The 19,630-nt window shown below is 44.2% G+C and overlaps 1 protein-coding gene across 5 annotated transcripts in view; it reads right to left on the bottom strand.

Annotated features, from left to right (window-relative positions):
* Positions 1–4,920: 4,920 nt before the first annotated feature.
* The window catches only part of RNF144B (ring finger protein 144B), a 58,420-nt gene continuing 43,710 nt past the window's right edge, over positions 4,921–19,630 (bottom strand). For 2 of the 5 annotated variants that reach the window (XR_007629389.1, XR_007629386.1), the window contains 5 exons: positions 18,863–19,067; positions 17,575–17,719; positions 15,744–15,833; positions 13,060–15,543; positions 4,921–5,226 (listed from right to left, as the gene is read on the bottom strand). Coding sequence is in view for 1 of the 5 variants with exons in the window: in XM_050319460.1 (XP_050175417.1) it covers positions 15,403–15,543; positions 15,744–15,833; positions 17,575–17,719; positions 18,863–19,067 (581 nt within the window). In the remaining 4 variants the exon portion in view is untranslated. Of the gene's footprint in view, positions 6,113–8,597; positions 15,544–15,743; positions 15,834–17,574; positions 17,720–18,862; positions 19,068–19,630 lie in introns of those variants that run through there. The other 3 variants (XR_007629387.1, XR_007629388.1, XM_050319460.1) reach the window with 3 other exon arrangements.

The raw sequence follows: 19,630 nt of genomic DNA, 5'->3' as shown, positions 1-19,630 counted from the left end.
TTAAATAAAAATAACGTAAGCTTTCTATGAAAATGCTGCAGAAGGAAAATATGCATTGATCGATATTCCCCTCCATATTAATGGTATCTCTGAACCCTCTGTACTTTCTCTTTGCAGTCAGGCACTGTGGTTTTGATTTGTATCATATCCTCTTCAGGGTGTAAAAAAGTCAATAGTTAAGCTAGTGAACAATGCAAAGTGGTAAGATGAGTCAAAGGCCCCAGTTCAGTCTGTGTTCAAATATTCCTCTCCTAAGGTTTGTTTGACATATAAGGGCAGTCAAGACAGTTGATATAAATTCACGACAAATGCGAATTTGAAGTACAAAACACTAAATTAAAGAATCGTTATTCTTTTAAAAATAACCTTCACATATAGACTGTAGTTTATCTAAAAAGTAATACTTTAAAAGCCGTGATAGACCAACTGTCCCAAGTTGCAGGATATACCTGGCAAATCCTGAAACAATGTTTCTCTTTTACACAGGAGTATTTCACCTTGGAAATCCAGGAAAGGATACAAATAAGTGTCTTACAAAGGCATAGTCACTGAGATTGAGCAAGCCTGGTGGTATTGGAGACTTGGACTGGGAGTCACTGATGGGATAGTAGGAGACAACTTGAATGGAGAAGTAGGAACAAGAAACTTAGGCAAAGTTAGGGTAAAGAAACTTTGAGCAAAGAATCCAGGAAGGGAGATAGAAGGGCAAGGAGGGAGACCCTGACTTGAGTTTAGCAGGGAAAAGGCATGGAGATTTGAACCAGTACGAAAAGTCCAAAGCAGGCTTAGCAGTAAAGGAATCTAGAACTACAGAAAAGATGGCAAAGGTGAGTGAGGATAAGAGCATGATAAAGACTGGTGAACAAAAATGGTGCTTTTTCAATGGGTAAAGGAATCTTTATCTGCCAGGGTACACTCTTCTTCACCAAAAGGCCATTCCAGAGGATTGCCATTTTTTGCAGAGAGATCAGGGGCATTGCTGCCCACAGAAGCAGCAGTGGTACCGCTCGTAGCGGCCATGGGAACTGTACAGGGAAGAACAGGAAGTTGTGGACTCCATCCAGGCCCTTGGCAGCCCCAAAGATGTAACTCTGGCCAGTTGGATGGTGGCTGTGTCAGCATCTGCTGGGAGGGGCTCTGCTGCTGTGCTGCTGGAGGGGTGCTGGTTGGGCAGAGCTGCTGCTCCCACAGGACACTGCACCTCAGGGCTCCACTCTCACCAGCCATATTTCCCACTCCAACCCCGCCATGCTCCCTGTTTGTCTCTCTGTCCCCTGGCTGCCAGAATGTGGGCCACAAGGTCACCTTTCTTCAGAAAATCATGGATCTGTGCATGAGCACCACAGTCCGTGGCTCATCACAGCACTTGGTCCACTTCTGCCACAGATATGAGATGGGAGAAAGGATCCAGGTGAGGGGACACTCAGAGCTCTGGGGAAGGGGGCAAGGCCCCCTGGCACCGACACCCTGTGAGGGCAGCGCTTGGGCAGAGCTAGGGTCTAGTGGCCCTGGGTGCTGGCAGCTGCTGGGTCCCAGCTCTGCAGATGCTGCTGGACGCCCAGTCCTATGAGAAGATGCACACAGAGGTGTGGAAGCTCACCCTGTTAGCCACTGAAGAATTGATGTACCCTCCCATCACTCCCAGGGAGCCCTTCCCCAGAGGACTTCATCCCCCTGCACAAGGCCTCAAGGTGCTTCCCCTGGCACCATTGTCCAATTGGGCCCTTTCTCTTTGCATCACAGTGGAAAAGGTGTTGGAGGGCAAAAAGAGAAGAGTCCTAGAAGCCTGCTTCAGAGCTGTTCTCTTCCTTCCTAAAGAAAGCATGTTGGTAAGGGAGGCATGAAAGATAAGAGAGGAGGTAAGAGCTGGGTGAGCTGCAGGAGCCAACAGTCCCTCTGGGCTGCTCTCTGGCCATCCTGCATTGCCCTATGACCAGAGGTCCAAGGCAGGGCAGGGTCTCAGCTTTTCTTTCCTGCCCTCATCCCTTCACCAATTTCCCAGGACCCAGCCACATCCAGTGCTGCAGGCTGCTCTACCTGCAGTAGACTGCCTGCCCTAGGTTTCTCCTGGGCAGTGCAGGCACCTCTCCTTCCCTGGCACTGGGAGCTCAGAGCAGTCTCCTGGGGGTGAAGAATCACTGCCACCACTCTCTGTCCTCCTTGTAGACCCTGGAATCCATGGACTCCCTGCTGAAGGCAAAAGTGTGGAACACTTCTCCCTCCAGAATTGGCCAGGAGCTGCAGAACATCCTGCAGGTCTGGCCTGTGCAAAGAGTGGGAGTCCCAGGGCTGTTCCTCACCCTGTGGGTGAAGGTTTGTCCACTCCTGGGTGGGAGGTTCTCAGACAGGTGCCACAGAAGCAGAGCACGCTGCAGGGACAGTGCCCACCTCCTGTGTTGTCACTAGGCTCTTCTGGAGCACAGAGAGTGGCACCTGCCTTCCCACCTGGCTTAAAACTTGGCCCAGGGCCTTTGTCCCAGGCCCACAAGAGACCCCAGGGACAGCAGCCCTGCTACAGGCTTTGCTTGAGGTCAGAGAAAGCCTTGAGGGACAGTGCAAGTCCCACCAAGGAGCAGAACTGCATTGCTGCTGCTGGAGTATTTGCTCCTGGGGCTCATCAGCAGCTTCTCTTTGCTTAGGTGCTGTTGGATTTTACCCAATATGAGAGCATCAACATGCAGGTTGCAGCCATGGAGATGATTTGTGCACTGAGTGAATGGATGGACTGCTATTCTGGATGGCAGGTAAGGCCCAGGAACCCTCCATCCAGGCCATGCCTCTCTCTCTGACAGGGCTGCTGCCCAGCTGATTGCTCCAGGAGACAGGGCCACAGGGCCTTGCAAAGCCTGGATTCACCAGAAATCCAACCCTGGGCACACTCTCGGGTATGGGGCTTTGGCACCAGCTGCTCACCCTCAGCCCTGCTGCTCTTCTTCCTCCCTCACATAGGACTACCTAAAAAAACTCCACTGTCTGCTCTGAAGGCATTGAGATCTCATTCCTCAGACAACTGCTGGGACATATCCTCTTTTTGCAATCCTCAGAAATGAGAACTAAAACTAAGAAAGCTATTCACCTCCTCAGTAAATTCATCTATAAGCATAAAACTAAGGGACATTGTGGTGGCCTGCACACAAACATCACCTCACAGCTCTGCTTCTGTGCTTGACCACCTTTGCCTCTCTGGCTGCTTCCCTCAGTATCTCAGCTCTCTTTCCCTGTAGAAGCTGAGTGCTCTCCTCAAGTCTTGGATCTGTTCTCTGCTGCTCTCCTTCCCCACTCCTTCACCATCTTCAATACTTGCTGGTTTGTGGACCCCAGTCTGACACCCTTCACAATCTCCTGTTCTGCCATCTCGCAAGCAGGTCTCAGGGTAGTTTGGAAAACCTGCTGGCAAAGCTTTTCTGTCTTACTGACTTCCATGAGAGGGTTCCTGCTGTTCCCAAGCAGGGACTATCTGAGGGCAGCACTCTGGTGTCACAGCAGCAGCTCCAACTCTCCTGCCCACCAGTGAGCCCTGGTTCTCTGTGGGGCCAGCACCCCATGACCATGAGCCCAGCCATCCTCCCTCAGCCTAAGGACCCTCTGCTCTCATCCTCACCCATGAAGTGACTGTGGGCACTGCTGCCAGCACTGTGGCTTGATTGCCCTGTACTTCATCCCTTTAAAGTCTTGTTTCTCCCTCCACTCCTCCATCCCAAACCCATGTGTCTCAGGCACCTGAAGGCACCTTAAAGCAGCAGAGAGGTATGGAAAGGGCTGTTGAGGCTGTACTCCAGTGGCAGCACCATCCTCACCTGTGTCCCCTCCATGTGCCAAAGATTGTGAGCTTCATCCTTAAAAGGTAGTCACAACACTGTTGAGCGTCACTCCACGAGGAGACAGGTGCTGGCCCTGAAAACCATGAGGGCTTCTTCCCTGTGGGGAGAGGGACCCTGAGACTCTCTGGCTCCCAGACCCAGGGAATGCTGCAGGACACCTCTGAGGAGTGGGGTTATCATTCCCACCAAGCTTCCCAGTCCTGGTGGATTGTCCAGGCCCGTAGCAGCCAAAGCTAGCCAAGCCAGTCCAGAGCCACCATGCTGCTCCCAGCCTCATCGGGAACACCACCTCCCACCCGCCCAGGCAGGGCCCCCAGGCACCCCAAGCCATGTGGGCCTGGCCCAGGCCATGCTGTGGTCGAGGCAGCCCTGCTGACATAGTGCACTGCCTTGCAGTGAGGCCATGCGACTGTGGCACAGACCTTCTCTGAGCCCAAGATGACATGCAGGATATTATGGGCATTCTCTGTCTTGCTCCAGGTAGACTAGTTGCCCCGTAGTCCCAGCTCTTTCTCTTCAGAAAGCAGGTCCATCTCTGACTTGGCTGTGAGTTACCAGAAAAGGTCTCAATCCTCTGCCCCGAGCCCTGCAGATTCTGCCAGTATCTCACTACTGTGCTTGCTTCTACAGCCATTCCCCAGTGGCAGTAGCTCACAGTTTAAGCTGGATGACTTGGATGACGACTTCAACATCGATGAAGAGCTTCCAACATGCCCAGCCTCCCAGATGCTCGGAGGCCTCCTCACGCAGCCAGAGGGACCTGACCTGGTGAGCACGGTGGTGTCAGGGAAAGCCATGATAGCATCCAGGGCTCTGGGGATGGAGCCAGGTATTGGGGTGATTGCTCCAAACACCCTTGCTACCATATTGGGGCCTGGTGGCTGCCTGGGGAGCTTTCCAGGCATGGATCTTATCACAAAAAAGAAACTGTCTTTCATATAGACAGGAAAAAGGGAGTCCTGGTGACTTCAAATCTGTAGCAAAAACCCTCACCAGGCACCTAACCTGGCACTGGCAATAAGACATCCACAGGAGAAAGGAACACCTTCCTCCTGCTCCATAGGAATTAGCCTCTAATGGGGAACTACTTGCACTTAAATTGACCACTTAAAAATAAACTGAATGGTGTTGTTTTCTCAGGCTTTACAGATAGGCTGTAAAGTGTGTGCAATTGTGTGTGCAACGCTTTTATAAAACTCCATTCTTCAAACTGTTTAAACAATTTCCCACTTGATGGAGAGATCTGCACTGGCTTCAGGCAACACGTAAAGAACCAAACAAGGTCAAACTTGTCCATTACTGTATTCTGGGCAAGACAGCTGCCTTCAGTTGAATTTCTTTAACAGAGGGAAGAACTTGACCGTTTCATTAACACAACAGTATTAATGAAAAAAATACCAGACACCTTCGTCCCATTAGGCATTTTAGCAAAAACAGGCCAAGGGAAAGAGGAAGAGGACAAGGAAAGAAACCGGACTAGCAGAGGGTGTCTTGGTCATGGGTAAGATCAGAAAACATGAAAAAAACACAAATGCAAAAACATGCAGAAGACATTGGTGCATTGCAATGCTGGTTATGGGTAAAGAGACTGCACAGCTCCTACATCTTTGTCCTTGAGGCTTCATTAAAGTAAGACTCGCAACTTCAAGTTCATAAACTTCAAGTTCATAAATCAAATGGAAATGACAGTAGTGCCATAAAAACGTAGGTAGAAAAATAGTGCAAAGCCAAGGGCTGGACACTTTCTAATCTGTCACAAGTACCCCAAGCACTACCATTAGTGCTCTTAAAGAAAACACATACAAGAAAACATTCTTTATTTATTATAAATGGCAGTTGCCTGCATTGCACTCTGTATTTAGAATGGACTGACTACCTTTGTGCTTCCCTTCAGAGCTGTGCGGGAAGAATAAATAGAGCCTTTCACACTGGTGAGCGCTGCCTGCCCTCCAGTCAGGACTGGTAGCAAAGTCAGACAGGATTTATAAAAGAAATCAATTAAAAAGGAAAACAGACAGCATCATTTAAGGCCTTCGTCCTTGCCAGTCTTCTCAGCAGACTACGCTTTCTTAAAAGAAGAACATCTACCCCTTCTGAGAAGGTAACCAGAGAGCAAAGTGAAACAAAAATAGGGTCACATTTACAGCTGCCAAGTAGGCAAAGTTCCTGAGGCTCGGCCAAACACAACAACACAGACGCTTTTCAGGTGACCTGCACTGTGTGCGTGGAGAAGGGCAGCCTGGCAGAGTGTGAGCCCGACACAACGCTCAGGCTGAGCATCTCATTTAAATCTTGCGGCCTCTACAGAAAGGGGTTTGGAATTGCAACCAATTATCCAGTGCAAGCTCGTATCTGTTCCCACAGATATAAAATGCACAGGCGGGAGCACAGAACAAAAGTGCCTCCAGCCCCAATTGTGAGGAGCACCAGCCATTAAGGAAACAAACTCCAGGGAGCAGAGTCTGAGCTCAGCTTCTCATTAGCAAGCCTGGAGTAACTCCAGCTCTTTCAGTGAACTTAAATAAGTGTAACTGATATCAGGGTCTGAATCAGTGTAGTGGGTTGACCCAGGCCGGACGCCAGGTACCCTCTAAAGCCAGTCTCTCACTCCCCTCTGCAACTGGACAGAGGAGAGATAAAATAATGGCAAAGTATTTATGAGTTGAGATAAGAGCTGGGAGAAGTCACTTACTGATCACCATCACAGGCAAAACAGACTTACATTGGGGATATTACTTAAATTTATTACTGACAGGATAAGAGCCAAAGAGTGAGAAATAAAGCAATCTTAAAAACACCTTCCCCTCACCCCTCCTTCCTCTAAGAGCAGGTTACAGTACTGCAGGGAGTGGTTTGAGACCAGGCTGGAAACACTACCTTCTTGACACTGCTTTAAAATTGCCAGCTGCCAGCACACAAGTTCACCTCTCTCCTAAATAATTACCTAGACAAACTTCTCCCAGTTTCAAAAATTGGCCTGTCTGTTTGGCACCTCAACTATCAGCCAGTATATTTCCTCCCCCACTTTTAAGAAGCATAAACCTATGAGTTGCACCTGTTGCACAAGAACCTGGTCTGTAATTTGATGATACTAAAGGGGCCTGAAAACATCAGTTATCTCTGAAAACTAGCAGTGTGAGGGATCATTTCCTGAGGTGTTTCTACTTGCTGTTCTCCTGCTCTATTTACACTTTATAGGAATTTTCTTCCTAGACTTTACTGGAAAATTAAAAAGGAGAAAAATCCTGTTACCCTTCTCTTTTCTCATTAAGACTTACTAAATTACCAAGTTTTTTTCAGAAGGTGACTCACGCCCTCCACTACCCTCCCTCAGCCAGCTGTGCTGTAACCTGATGCTGCTTCCCCTTTCATTTTTCAGCCTTACTCGCTGCCTTTACATGTATTTCCTTCATCTATGCCCAGAGTTCCTGTAACCCAGAACGTTTAGAAAAACTACATTTGAACCCCACAACTACAGTTTCTTTTCCTCCTCTCTTTGAACTGACAAAAGCTCGATAAGGGCATAATTGCAGAGCCTGCAAGAATCTGACACTCTTCCAGTTCAGCACAGTGTTAAGCAATCGCCGTGTACTGTATTGTACTCTGAAGCAAGCTGTAAGACTCGTGTTGAAAAAGCGTGCTCATCCACATGGAAATGGGACACAACACCAAGTGAAACCTGTTTAGCATGATGAGCAAAGGAAGGATGAAGAATGAGGAAGTCTCATTGTTTGTTTGCTGCCACAGGAGTTGCAGTACAAAAGAGAGGACAAGAAAAGCCATGCAGCACATAGCATTTTGTTTGTGGGGAGAAGAGAGGCATAGCCAAACAAGTAATTTGTTGTTTTTACATACTTTTATGAAGTACTGTACTAGCTGAGTGGAATATCAGTGATGAATTTACTGTGAACAAACCAGCGAGGAAAAAAATATTCATGCATGACCAAAATTTGGAGCTGTAGGTGACAACAGTGATATTCTCTTCAACCTTCATCCTGAAAACATTTTCTCAGAGGCAATACTCTCAAAACCTTTCAATCAATCTATTGAGGTGAAAAGCCCCACAGATGACACACGGGATTTTCAAGGATGTGTTACCCAGTTGGAAAAAACTACCTTCAGGTGCTGAGTAATCGTTGCGAAGCTGGAAATATTTAATCGGAAATATCACTTTTAATATGTGATGCTCAAAAAACACAGCTGCGATTGTCTCTCGTTTGCACTGCAGGATGTGGGTTTGGGACAACTAAGAACATGTATTTCTGAAATCACACATCAGGTCCTGTGGAAACACAGAGCTGGAGGCCCCATTTGCTTGCAAAAACAGGCAGGGCTGTGGGAACAAGGGAAGAGAAAGCAGCGGACTTTTCCTCCTGCAGCCTGCCACACACCCCCTATCCACAGCCTGGGGTAGCTCCAGCTCCTCCAAGTTGCTCCTGATACACCCCTAGTCATGTTCTCCACCAACTTTTGAAGTGGAGCAGATTTATAGTAATCCTGTATCCCACCTACAGACAGGGAACACCGCTGTGGCTGTACATCGCTGAAGCAACACTCAGGAACTAACCCAGAGCCTGCCCTGTGCTCTTTAAAAGGATTTTAATTCATTTATTCTTGTGAAAGTAAATAAGAGTCAAGATTCTGATCCCATCTCTTCTACCCTCTTTTATCCTCAAAATTTCCATTAAGCACCTCTGATGTATTCAAATTCTTTCCATAAATTCCCTGTGTTATCTTTATAAAGGCAGTTAAGGATTACAACAAAATGAGACAATATCTTTACACTAATTTTTTAATGTTGCACATACTGCGTTTTATAACATTGGAAGAAAAAAAACCCAAAGTAAACCTTAGACAGAAAATAAATACAATTTTTATGAATATATGCAGATAGAGTGCAAAAAATTGCATCTGTAAAACATTTAAATGTTTAATCATACAACCAAAAAAATTTACAAAAGCACTTATTTCTTTATACATGTCAGCTTTCCTCTTAAAAACACAAAAATATTTTAACAAATCTTACAAAGATCAAACCCTTTTGCCCTTCACCAGGAGAAAAGCGGTGAAGAAAGTGTATTATCTGGAGGAAAAGGAAAAAAAAAAAACAAACCTCAGGTAAACAAATTGCAAAAGCCTAAACAGGTACCAAGGAAACAAACATCTAGACAACTGAGGAGGGGTCCATGACCGCTGCCAGCTCACCGCAGTGCACAGAAATGCACCTCCATGTCAGACTCGAACACTTCAAACCACATATATTTAAAACACACACTTTTTTTTCAGAAATAAGCAATGCTGGGGCACTTAAGAGCTCTCATGAGTAGCCCTTGGTGCCTGTGATGTTAATGCCAGTGTGGTAAATAATAGTTCTGCTTATTTTCATTCCCAAGCCTTGCCCATCAGGCAAAGCAAATGTTTAGACCAGCTGAGCTCCAAGCAGCCCATCTGAATTGAAGCTTCTGTGAACCTGAAACAGACCTGTACCAGAGATTGGAAAACAAAAGGAATAGAGATTTGCTGTGAAATCTGGGGACTTTTAGGGGTGGGCGGGTGGCTATGGAAAGGGCCAGTTTGAGATATGGCCCCTGATTAAACTCCGGGATACATTCGCCCATGGCAAGATGGCCCAGCATCAAGGCTGTAGTGCAGCACCAGCCCAGCACTACACATGCCATAGAGCTGGTGACACTCGAAGCCTCACCTGGATGAGCTCCCTGTGCACCACATCTACCACATGGGCCCCAGAAAGCCATAAAGGCAGCTCAGGCGCCTTCCTGAAATTTGAGCAACTCACTGCACATTCAACCTGTCTGGGATATCCTGGCACTTGGCCACCAGAAGCTGCAGCTTCTGCTTGGACGACATCCAGAAGGCACAAGCAAATGACTGAAGTCCATAATTTTCATCCAAGAAAAAATAAAGCATTGGGAAAAATGAAGAAAAATGAGGTCATGTCCTCAAAAAGCTGGTGGACCTTGTCAACCAGTATCATCTTGTATAGCTCAGATTGTGATGGTCAATAAAATTCGTTGCTAGGAAGCTACCTTTCCTAACAATAGACATTTGCTCAACTCAAAGGTATCACTCAATTAAGGGATCACAAAAATCCCTGTGATATAACTACAAAATAGCAGGAAACGTTTACTTTGGACTGCACCAAATCATTGGAATTTGCTTGCCAAGAGCACCATGACCTTCTCCACAGGAATCAGAGGGCTTCCAGTATGAATGTAACTAAAATAAATCTATCATATGATAAAATCAATAATACTTCAACCTCCATATTTTATAATTATTAATTATAAATTACATATGCACTGTATAAATTATAATAATAAGTTATAAAAACACATTTGTTCTGAGAAATTTGAGAATAGTGACACAAAACAGGCCTTTGAGCTTCCTGTTCAGCAACACCATTCAGCTCTCACTTCATTACTTTACTAACGAAAGGACAAATAAAAATTAGACTGAAGTTTTCCAGAATCTTAGCAGTAAGTTCACCTTCCAGCAAACCACAGAAGAACTAACTCTTGCTGTTCCAGGAAAGGTAAATTTTTACATCTTTCTTGCTAGCCACATGAATCAGGGTCTGATCCTACACACTCATATGTGAAAGTTTATAACCAGAGTTAGTTTATATCTAGAACACTCTGTTCAACTATTTCAGTGTATTTTTAAAATTATATTCCTGTACAAGTATATCCTAGAAAGCCTCCAGAGAGTTTTAAGCCCTAAGCTGTGAGTCTATACAAGAGAAGCCTTTTTGATTTATATAATAAAAATGTGCATATAGGATGTCGATTTTTTTTTTCCCCATCACATTTCCAAAGAAGTCTGCCTGACAATAGGAGCATCTCTCCTGTGAAGTTCAAAAGCTGTAGGGCTCCTTTACCTATGAGCTCTAACAAAGCAGTCCTTATTTAGGTCTTACAAGACAACTTCTTAAGTCTGAATGAGTTTTTCTAAACAAGACAAGTCTGGAATTTCTATCTTTGGTCAGTTACCTCAGTATCAAATTTCTTATTAAAACTTGTGAGAAAATTGTTGGAAGATTCTTATCCTCACACAAAGAAATCTAGTAACTTCACTCTAAGAATCTTTGGCCTGAGACAGAAGATGAAAAATAGGATCATAAAAAGAATTTGTTTGAAAAACAGTGACTAGGAGAAGGAAATTCCAGTGCAAAACAGATTTCAAATTTTTAGAGCAGCAGGCACTACAGCACAACCACTCACTGTGGTACTAGAGAATGGAACAAAAGTTGATTTCATTGTCCCATTGTGGAAATGCAGTTGATTGTTGTCCATCTGTATATTTCCAAGCAAATCTGGAACTAATATCCAGTTTCTCTTAGTTCATTTAAGTAAAATGTATGTACATTTTAAACTTATCTTTGGACTTTATGTTATGTTACTGGACAGACAACAGTGCGTAGCATTCAGCATCATTAAAGCACTGAGAAACATTCATTACTGTTACCCCTCATGCCCTTCTTTAGGGTAGGTAATCCCATGTACCAATAATAAATCCTCACTTACTGAACAGCAGCACTGACCACCTCCCATAGTTCTGGAATAAATACTACAGGGCAGCACTTATGCTATAGCATGACAAATATTCTTAGTAATAGGTGGGTTTGAGAACAGGTATCATACTCATTTTAAGACAAGGACCTGCGATGCTGAGTGGGATCCTCAGCTGTATTTGACACAGACCCTGTGACTGATGAGAAATATTGTGCAATACATAGCCATGGGGATCTGTGGCCAGATGAACCAAAAATGCAGATTTCTAGCACAGGTCTCTGATTTTAGGAACTGACATTTTCCAATTTTCATAAGGAGTAAATGCTCCTAGTTCAGAGGGAATGGAGTACTTGCCACTTCTGTTCTCCAAGAGAGACATCTGTGAATGCTCTCAGTGTCGTATTAATGGCGTAAACCCCCTCAAGTTCTCACTTAGTGGTTAAAGGTGCCAGGATAAACTGGTGATGATTGCAGGGTGGTGCTCCTGTGTGGTACCCTGCACTTCCACAGCCCTGAGCTCTCCTCTCGCTGCTACCCTCATGTCAGCCACCTACCATGGAGGGAAGAAGAGAGATGGGAAGGGGAGTGAAGACTGGCACTGATATCCAACAACCACTAAAATGGAATGCAGCAGGGTGGTTTTACAGATACATTGATTTAGAAGTCACAAGTTGGAGTCCTGTTTTTGTTTCTTTCTCCCTAATTTCTGTTAGTACTATTTGTCATGCTTGCAAAAAATCTTCTATAAAGCGACTTAATTGTTTCTTTTAAAGTTAAAAAATCCCAAACAACACAAATCAAAAACCAACTCTGTAAAAAGATTCCTGCTAAAATGGTTCTGGGGAAACTCTGTGAGCACGACCAGCTGGTGTAAAATAGCTGCTTTTTGGAAAACAAGGCAACAGGGCTCTACTGTTCCCAGCACTTCAGCACAGGTACTGCTCTACTTGGCAGAGTTAGGACGTCCTCCTGTGCTGGCCAAATCAGGGCCTACTTAATGCACATCCTCATTGAAAAAGCCAGGATACATAGGGCACTGGACATGGCTTTTTAAAGGAAATAGTGGTTGTAAAACTTCAATTTTTAACCTCTGAGGTATTTCCAGATCTTATTTTTTGGTCAATTTGCTGCATTTATAGAGCCAAAGGAAGGCGGGCCTGCAGTGCATGCTCTCCTTATCCAGCTTTTACGTAAAGACTTCCAACTACAGTCTGTGCCACTTCTACCAATCATACATATTTCTTAGATGATTGGACTGGCATTTGAGTTTTCAGGTTGTGTAAATTCCTGCATACTGAATTTTGACTGCTTTTTGTACCTACACCAGGTACCTAACCTGGCACTGGAAATAAGACATGTTCCATAGGAATTAGCCTCTGATTGGGAACTACCTGCACTTAAATTGAGTGCTTAAAAATAAACTGAATGGTGTTGTTTTCCCAGGCTTTACAGATAGGCTGTAAAGTGTGTGCAATTGTGTGTGCAACACTTTTATAAAACTCCATTCTTCAAACTGTTTAAACAAATTCCCACTCGATGGAGAGATCTGCACTAGCTTCAGGCAACATGTAAAGAACTGAACAAGGTCAAACTTGTCCATTACTGTATTCTGGGCAAGACAGCTGCCTTCAGTTGAATTTCTTTAACAGAGGGAAGAATTTGACCGTTTCATTAACACAACAGTATTAACAAAAAATACCAGACACCTTCATCCCATTAGGCATTTTAGCAAAAACAGGCCAAGGGAAAGAGGGAGAGGACAAGGAAAGAAACCGGACTAGCAGAGGGTGTGTTGGTCATGGGTAAGATCAGAAAACATGAAAAAACATAAATGCAAAAACATGCAGAAGACATTGGTGCATTGCAATGCTGGTTATGGGTAAAGAGACTGCACAGCTCCTACATCTTTGTCCTTGAGGCTTCGTTAAAGTAAGACTCGCAACTTCAAGTTCATAAACTTCAAGTTCATAAATCAAATGGAAATGACAGTAGTGCCATAAGAACGTAGGTAGAAAAATAGTGCAAAGCCAAGGGCTGGACACTTTCTAATCTGTCACAAGTACCCCAAGCACTACCATTAGTGCTCTTAAAGAAAACACATACAAGAAAACATTCTTTATTTATTATAAATGGCAGTTGCCTGCATTGCACTCTGTATTTAGAATGGACTGACTACCTTTGTGCTTCCCTTCAAAGCTGTGCGGGAAGAATAAATAGAGCCTTTCACACTGGTGAGTGCTGCCTGCCCTCCAGTCAGGACTGGTAGCAAAGTCAGACAGGATTTATAAAAGAAATCAATTAAAAAGGAAAACAGACAGCATCATTTAAGGCCTTCGTCCTTGCCAGTCTGCTCAGCAGACTACGCTTTCTTAAAAGAAGAACATCTACCACTTCTGAGAAGGTAACCAGAGAGCAAAGTGAAATAAAAATAGGGTCACATTTACAGCTGCCAAGTAGGCAAAGTTCCTGAGGCTCGGCCAAACACAACAGTACAGACGCTCTTCGGGTGACCTGCAGTGTGTGCGTGGAGAAGGGCAGCCTGGCAGAGTGTGAGCCCGACACAACGCTCAGGCTGAGCATCTCATTTAAACCTTGCGGCCCCTACGGAAAGGGGTTTGGAATTGCAACCAATTATCCAGTGCAAGCTCGTATCTGTTCCCACAGATATAAAATGCACAGGCGGGAGTGCAGAACAAAAGCGCCTCCAGCCCCAGTTGTGAGGAGCACCAGCCATTAAGGAAATAAACTCCAGGGAGCAGAGTCTGATCTCAGTTACACCTGAGCAAGCCTGGAGTAACTCCAGCTCTTTCAGCTGAACTTTCACAAGTGTAACTGATACCAGGGTCTGAATTAATCTGGTGGTGAGGCACAAAATTAAAATGAAGGGTTCATTAAATGATGGCCTTCCAGATTTAGAGTAACTGAAAAATACTGGTAACAAAGTATATTGACCTTGAGCAGGACAAAAGAAATACCCACCAGTGGATGGAGCTCACATTTACATAGCATTTCCCAAATATTCACTTCAACGGGTCCATTAAGTTTTTAAAGGAGGACTTGACTTAATCTAGTCTCAAAAACTTTTTAACAGGGTTCTTGCTGCCACCCAATGTAAACTGTGGAAAAAGGTACACTGACTGCCTAGAAAATACATTGTACATATGTACCCAGTAGACCCATGCAGCTACTCTGTGCACACATAACCAAGATCCCAACACTGTGCACAGCATGGGAACTGTATCATGACCTTTCTTAAAATATTAGCTTCATGGTGAGTTTGCTATACCCATTTTACTGACATAAGGCATGCCCAGTGGCAGGGAAATATGCATACTCCTCATATTTCATGATAGATATGTTGTTTGAACTGAAAGAAATAGCAGCTTTCTCAAGGTAGTCCAGTCTCTCAGAAGAGAGCCCTGTCTTAGTTGGAAAGAGTTTTGTTGGTTTTTTGCTTCTGTAATTGAGATCAGTAGTAAAAATCAAATTTATTTCAATTCTGAAAGAAATGCCATGGCAGCCAATTGATAGGAAATCACCAAACCCGTTTTCTTAATGGTTTGTTACTTTTAACGGGATACCAACTACCAGAGAGAAGAACATAATCAGGCTTTTCCCTCTCCCTCTTTTACAAAATACCCAGAACTTTCTGAGTAATCTGAGTGACACCAAGAACCAACAGAAAGCACAACAGTAATGACTAGATCTGCAAAGGCAGGGTAACACTGCAGGATCAAGTCATGTGCAGCTGATGGAAAATGGGAAAGTTCTAGCAATCTTGAAAGGTGCCTCATATTTATGGTATGATCTACTGAATGCTGAACTGGTTTCTTTTTCAGGAAGTAAAGGCCTACACAATACGTACTGCACAATAATCTAGATCTTTCCCACACTAGGATTTGTTAGTGATAGAGTAGCCTGTAAAGAATAGGCACTTATCCCAAGAATTGGCAGAAAAGAAGGAGCATTGGTGTGGCACCAAAATACAACTATTGTGCTTTCTCACATACATATGCTGTACAGGTGGAGACTCAAACAGACACAGAGTTTTAGGTTGTTGGTGGGCTGTGTTTTTTCTTTTTGCTCCTGCAAGATTTGCAAATGCAGCAGATGATGCATGGAGATGCCACGAGCAGCAAGGGAGAGGTCACCAATGCTATGATACCTAGTCCAACGAGGATCCCCACAACCTGAAAGACATGGTGGTGAAAAATATGTATTTAGCTAATGTGGAAAATAAAGTACACTTGTGCATGCATAAGCATTGCACAGGTCATGAAAAAGGATTAGATGAAAAAATGAAAATAATCCTCTTGGTACTTCCTTGAAGGGTAAAATTTCATTGCTTCATGCATGCATGAGAGCTCTGCCCAGCTGGCTAGGAACACACCTGCGTTCTGTTCCACATCACTGAAGCCCGTGAGTGGCCAAGCTTGTTTCTGCAAGGGCCTCTGTCGTAATGTCGTAAGAAGATATCGTTCTGAAAAACAAAAGGAGAAGCTCTAAGAGCAGGTTACAGTACTGCAGGGAGTGGCTCGAGACCGGACTGGAAACACAACTTTCCTGACATTGCTTTAAAATTGCCAGCTGCCAGCACACAAGTTCACCTCTCTCCTAAATAATTATCTAGAGAAACTTGCTCCCAGTTTCAAAAATTGACCCGTTTGGCACCTCAGCTATCAGCCAGTATATTTCCTCCCCCACTTTTAAGAAGCATAAGCCTATGAGTTGCACCTGTTGCACAAGAACCTGGTCTGTAATTTGATGATACTAAAGGGGTCTGAAAACAGCAGTTATCTCTGAAAACTAGCAGTGTGAGGGATCATTTTCTGAGGTGCTTCTACTTGCTCTTCTCCTGCTCTATTTACACTTTATAGGAATTTTCTTCCTAGACTTTACTGGAAAATTAAAAAGGAGAAAAATCCTGTTACCCTTCTCTTTTCTCATTAACACTTACTAAATTACCAAGTTTTTTTCAGAAGGTGACTCACGCCCTCCACTACCCTCCCTCAGCCAGCTGTGCTGTAACCTGATGCTGCTTCCCCTTTCATTTTTCAGCCTTACTCGCTGCCTTTACACATATTACCTTCATCTATGCCCAGAGTTCCTGTAACTCAGAACGTTTAGAAAAACTACATTTGAACCCCACAACTACAGTTTCTTTTCCTCCTCTCTTTGAACAGACAAAAGCTCGATAAGGGCATAATTGCAGAGCCTGCAAGAATCTGACACTCTTCCAGTTCAGCACAGTGTTAAGCAATCACCGTGTACTGTATGTACTCTGAAGCAAGCTGTAAGACTCGTGTTGAAAAAGTGTGCTCATCCACATGGAAATGGGACACAACACCAAGTGAAACCTGTTTAGCATGATGAGCAAAGGAAGGATGAAGAATGAGGAAGTCTCATTGTTTGTTCACTGCCACAGGAGTCGCAGTACAAAAGAGAGGACAAGAAAAGCCATGCAGCACATAGCATTTTGTTTCAAGTGCTGGTAATGTACTTTTCACACTCCCACAGTTATTAGTGATGTCTGTGCCAAAAAGGCAAACTGCCACACACACGAGCACATTACTTCCGGGACTCTTAAATCTGCTTGGAAACTTGAAGTCCACACAAGTTGAGACTAGTTCGCAATCCTTGAGAAACCAACATGCACTCCCCAATCCAGGCTCATAATCCAACATTTTTATCCTCAAGCTTCCCAACCAACCATTCTCTTCAGCAAACAGAGCACAAGAGATGGACTAGCAAAGGAGGCCATATGAGTTCTTAAGCACTATATCATGGAACAACCCCCTTCAACCAGGATCATACCAGCAATTGGACATTCTGTGTCCTTTGCTGTTGAAGCAGGTGGAAGACACTTATTGCCCTCACTCTCAAATGGTTTTTGCCCTCAAATCAAATGGTTTTTAGCTACTGGAAGAGGGAATAAGAGCAAGGTGTTGCTGGAAAGAACCACCAGAAAGCAATTAGTCCATCCTATTTCCCTCAAAGAACCAGCATGTGACCCACAGACATGGCTTTAACACTCATTGGGAGGTGGGGGAAGATACTTATAGAAAGAAAAGCCTTGGGTGAAAGATGAGAAAGAAATTTAGTCAGAAGCTGAATTAAAGCAAGCTATTTGCTAGGACAGTGATGAATTAATGAAGAGCTTGGATAGGGCCTCACACTAAGCCCAACCCTGTTACTCTAGGTGTTTTTCCTGCAGCACTTACATCCAAGTTCTGTAGACAGTACCAGCAAAACGTATGCTTGCAATTCTTGCACATCATCTGAGCACAGCCCTCGTTTCGCTCAATATAGATTCGACAAACTGGGCACTGCTTAATTGGTGCCTCTGTCTCTGTTCCAATAAGGGATCTAGAAGAGCAAGGAAACATTAAAGTGAAATGTGAATGCAATTACTGTTGATATTCCACTGCCTAAAGTATACTGTGCTTATTTTCCAGAGCATCTAAGGATGTTGTCCTAATGCACTCAAAGGGGTGAAGTTTCTTATGTTCAGTACAATACATCAGCATATACTCATTGCTAGGTGTAAGATATTAATATCACATAAAAGTAAAACTTCATTGCCTTTTTCTTTTATGCTACATAAAACCAACACTCACTACACCCACAAATTATTCACCTATAGCATTAAAACTTAGGTCTTTGTTACAGACAGCTTGCACAATACATTTAACAGGATTGGATTATGCAACTCATACCACTGTCCTTGCCTGAACAAAATAAGCTTAAACTCCACCAAAGCCAGAAACCAAAGCTGGAGAAAAAAAACATGGCAAGAGCTTTTTGGCAACTCCTTATTCAGTGAGGTCTCTAGCAAGCAGAATGCTCAGATTTTAAGTCTCTCAGTTCTTGCAAAAACTGATGGAAAACTTTGAACATACAACTAAATAAAATCAGATTCTGAAAACATAAATGGAGGGTCAGAGGCATAACATAATTTAAGCACAAAAGTGCTCTCTTTCTGTAGATTAATGAGTTATGCAACCTTTGTCTGTAGGTTATTTGCACCTAAAAAAAAGGAGCTTAAATCTTGGTTTTCATAGCAGATGAAATTTACACTCTGTGTAAGAGTTAAGGTTTCTCTATGCAGATATTTTACAAATATTAAGCTATTTCTTAATCACAGTATAAGCAAAATTTGGATCCTGGGATGTTAGTATATTGGATTGTTTGTATGGGCAAAAGTCCTAATTCCAGCATGGCAACAAAGCCTTTAGGCAGATTCAAAGCCCTGGAGGTCTTCACCTTTCAGAAGTGTCAGTCGCAACCCAAGCTTGACAAGTAGGCAAATAATATGAAGTATTAAAAAAAAATTTATATCATTTAAAGTAATATGAAGACTGGAATTTTATTTAAGAAACACTGGGAGAGATGGACAGCCTCAGAGATGAACCTATGGACTTAGAAGTAAGTCGCTCCATGAACCTAATGTGAGGCATTGTGACAAAAAGAACCAAAAGGCTGCGTGGCCTCCGTGGACTCCCCTCTTACCCCTGCTCAGTTGGGACTGGAGCAGTTTGGTTTTCCTGGCACAGGTGCTGCAGGTGCCATGCCTCCTTGCAAGAGGAGCAGAACGTCAGGTGGCAAGCCGGGCACTCCACTGGCACCGGTGCTCTAGACTCACTTGATGCAATGTGGCACACCGTTTGGCAGTCGGCCGTGGGGCACCATGTTCTCTCGGGGTCCAAGTGCACTTCTGAAATGCAACAGAGAAAGAAATAAAACTGTTTATACAGCCCCCTTTTCATTCCAGTGACTTGTGCCTAGGCATATAAGACCCAATTTTGCAATTACATGTGGAAGCCAAAGAGCTCCACACCCATGCCCACGGGCATTTGAGCCTACTCTTCTTTAGGTAAGTCTGCAGTTGCGCTCTGCTAAGTCAACTGCACTAAAATCATCACAAGAATAGAAATACACTACACAGAGCATATTCTTTACCTTTTTATAGGGAGGTCCAAAATACAAACCTAAGTGCTACTTTAAAAAAAAATGGCCAGTCTTCGCGAGCGAAGATCCGGGGAAGGTCTTTCCACCTTCCAGCCTGCGCATTGGATTTTTTAGGTGAGACACAGTGTGCGCGGAACTGAGCCCACCCTTTAATCCTAAGGTTCATCTGCCGGGGCCAAGCGAGCTTGGACGATGGCAGCGAGGTCCTTAGGACGTAGGTGGGTTGCCTTTAAGGGCTAACGAGCCCCACCTGCCCGGGAGTGGCCCTGACCGGGAATCGAACCCGGGTCTCGGCGGTGATAGCGCCGC

This window comes from Myiozetetes cayanensis, unplaced genomic scaffold (assembly GCF_022539395.1).
Source record: "Myiozetetes cayanensis isolate MyiCay16 unplaced genomic scaffold, myiCay2020 scf1, whole genome shotgun sequence".
Taxonomy (NCBI): Eukaryota; Metazoa; Chordata; class Aves; order Passeriformes; family Tyrannidae; genus Myiozetetes; species Myiozetetes cayanensis.
The sequence above is the reverse complement of the archived record's forward strand: the minus strand, read 5'-3'. Positions and strand labels throughout refer to the sequence as shown.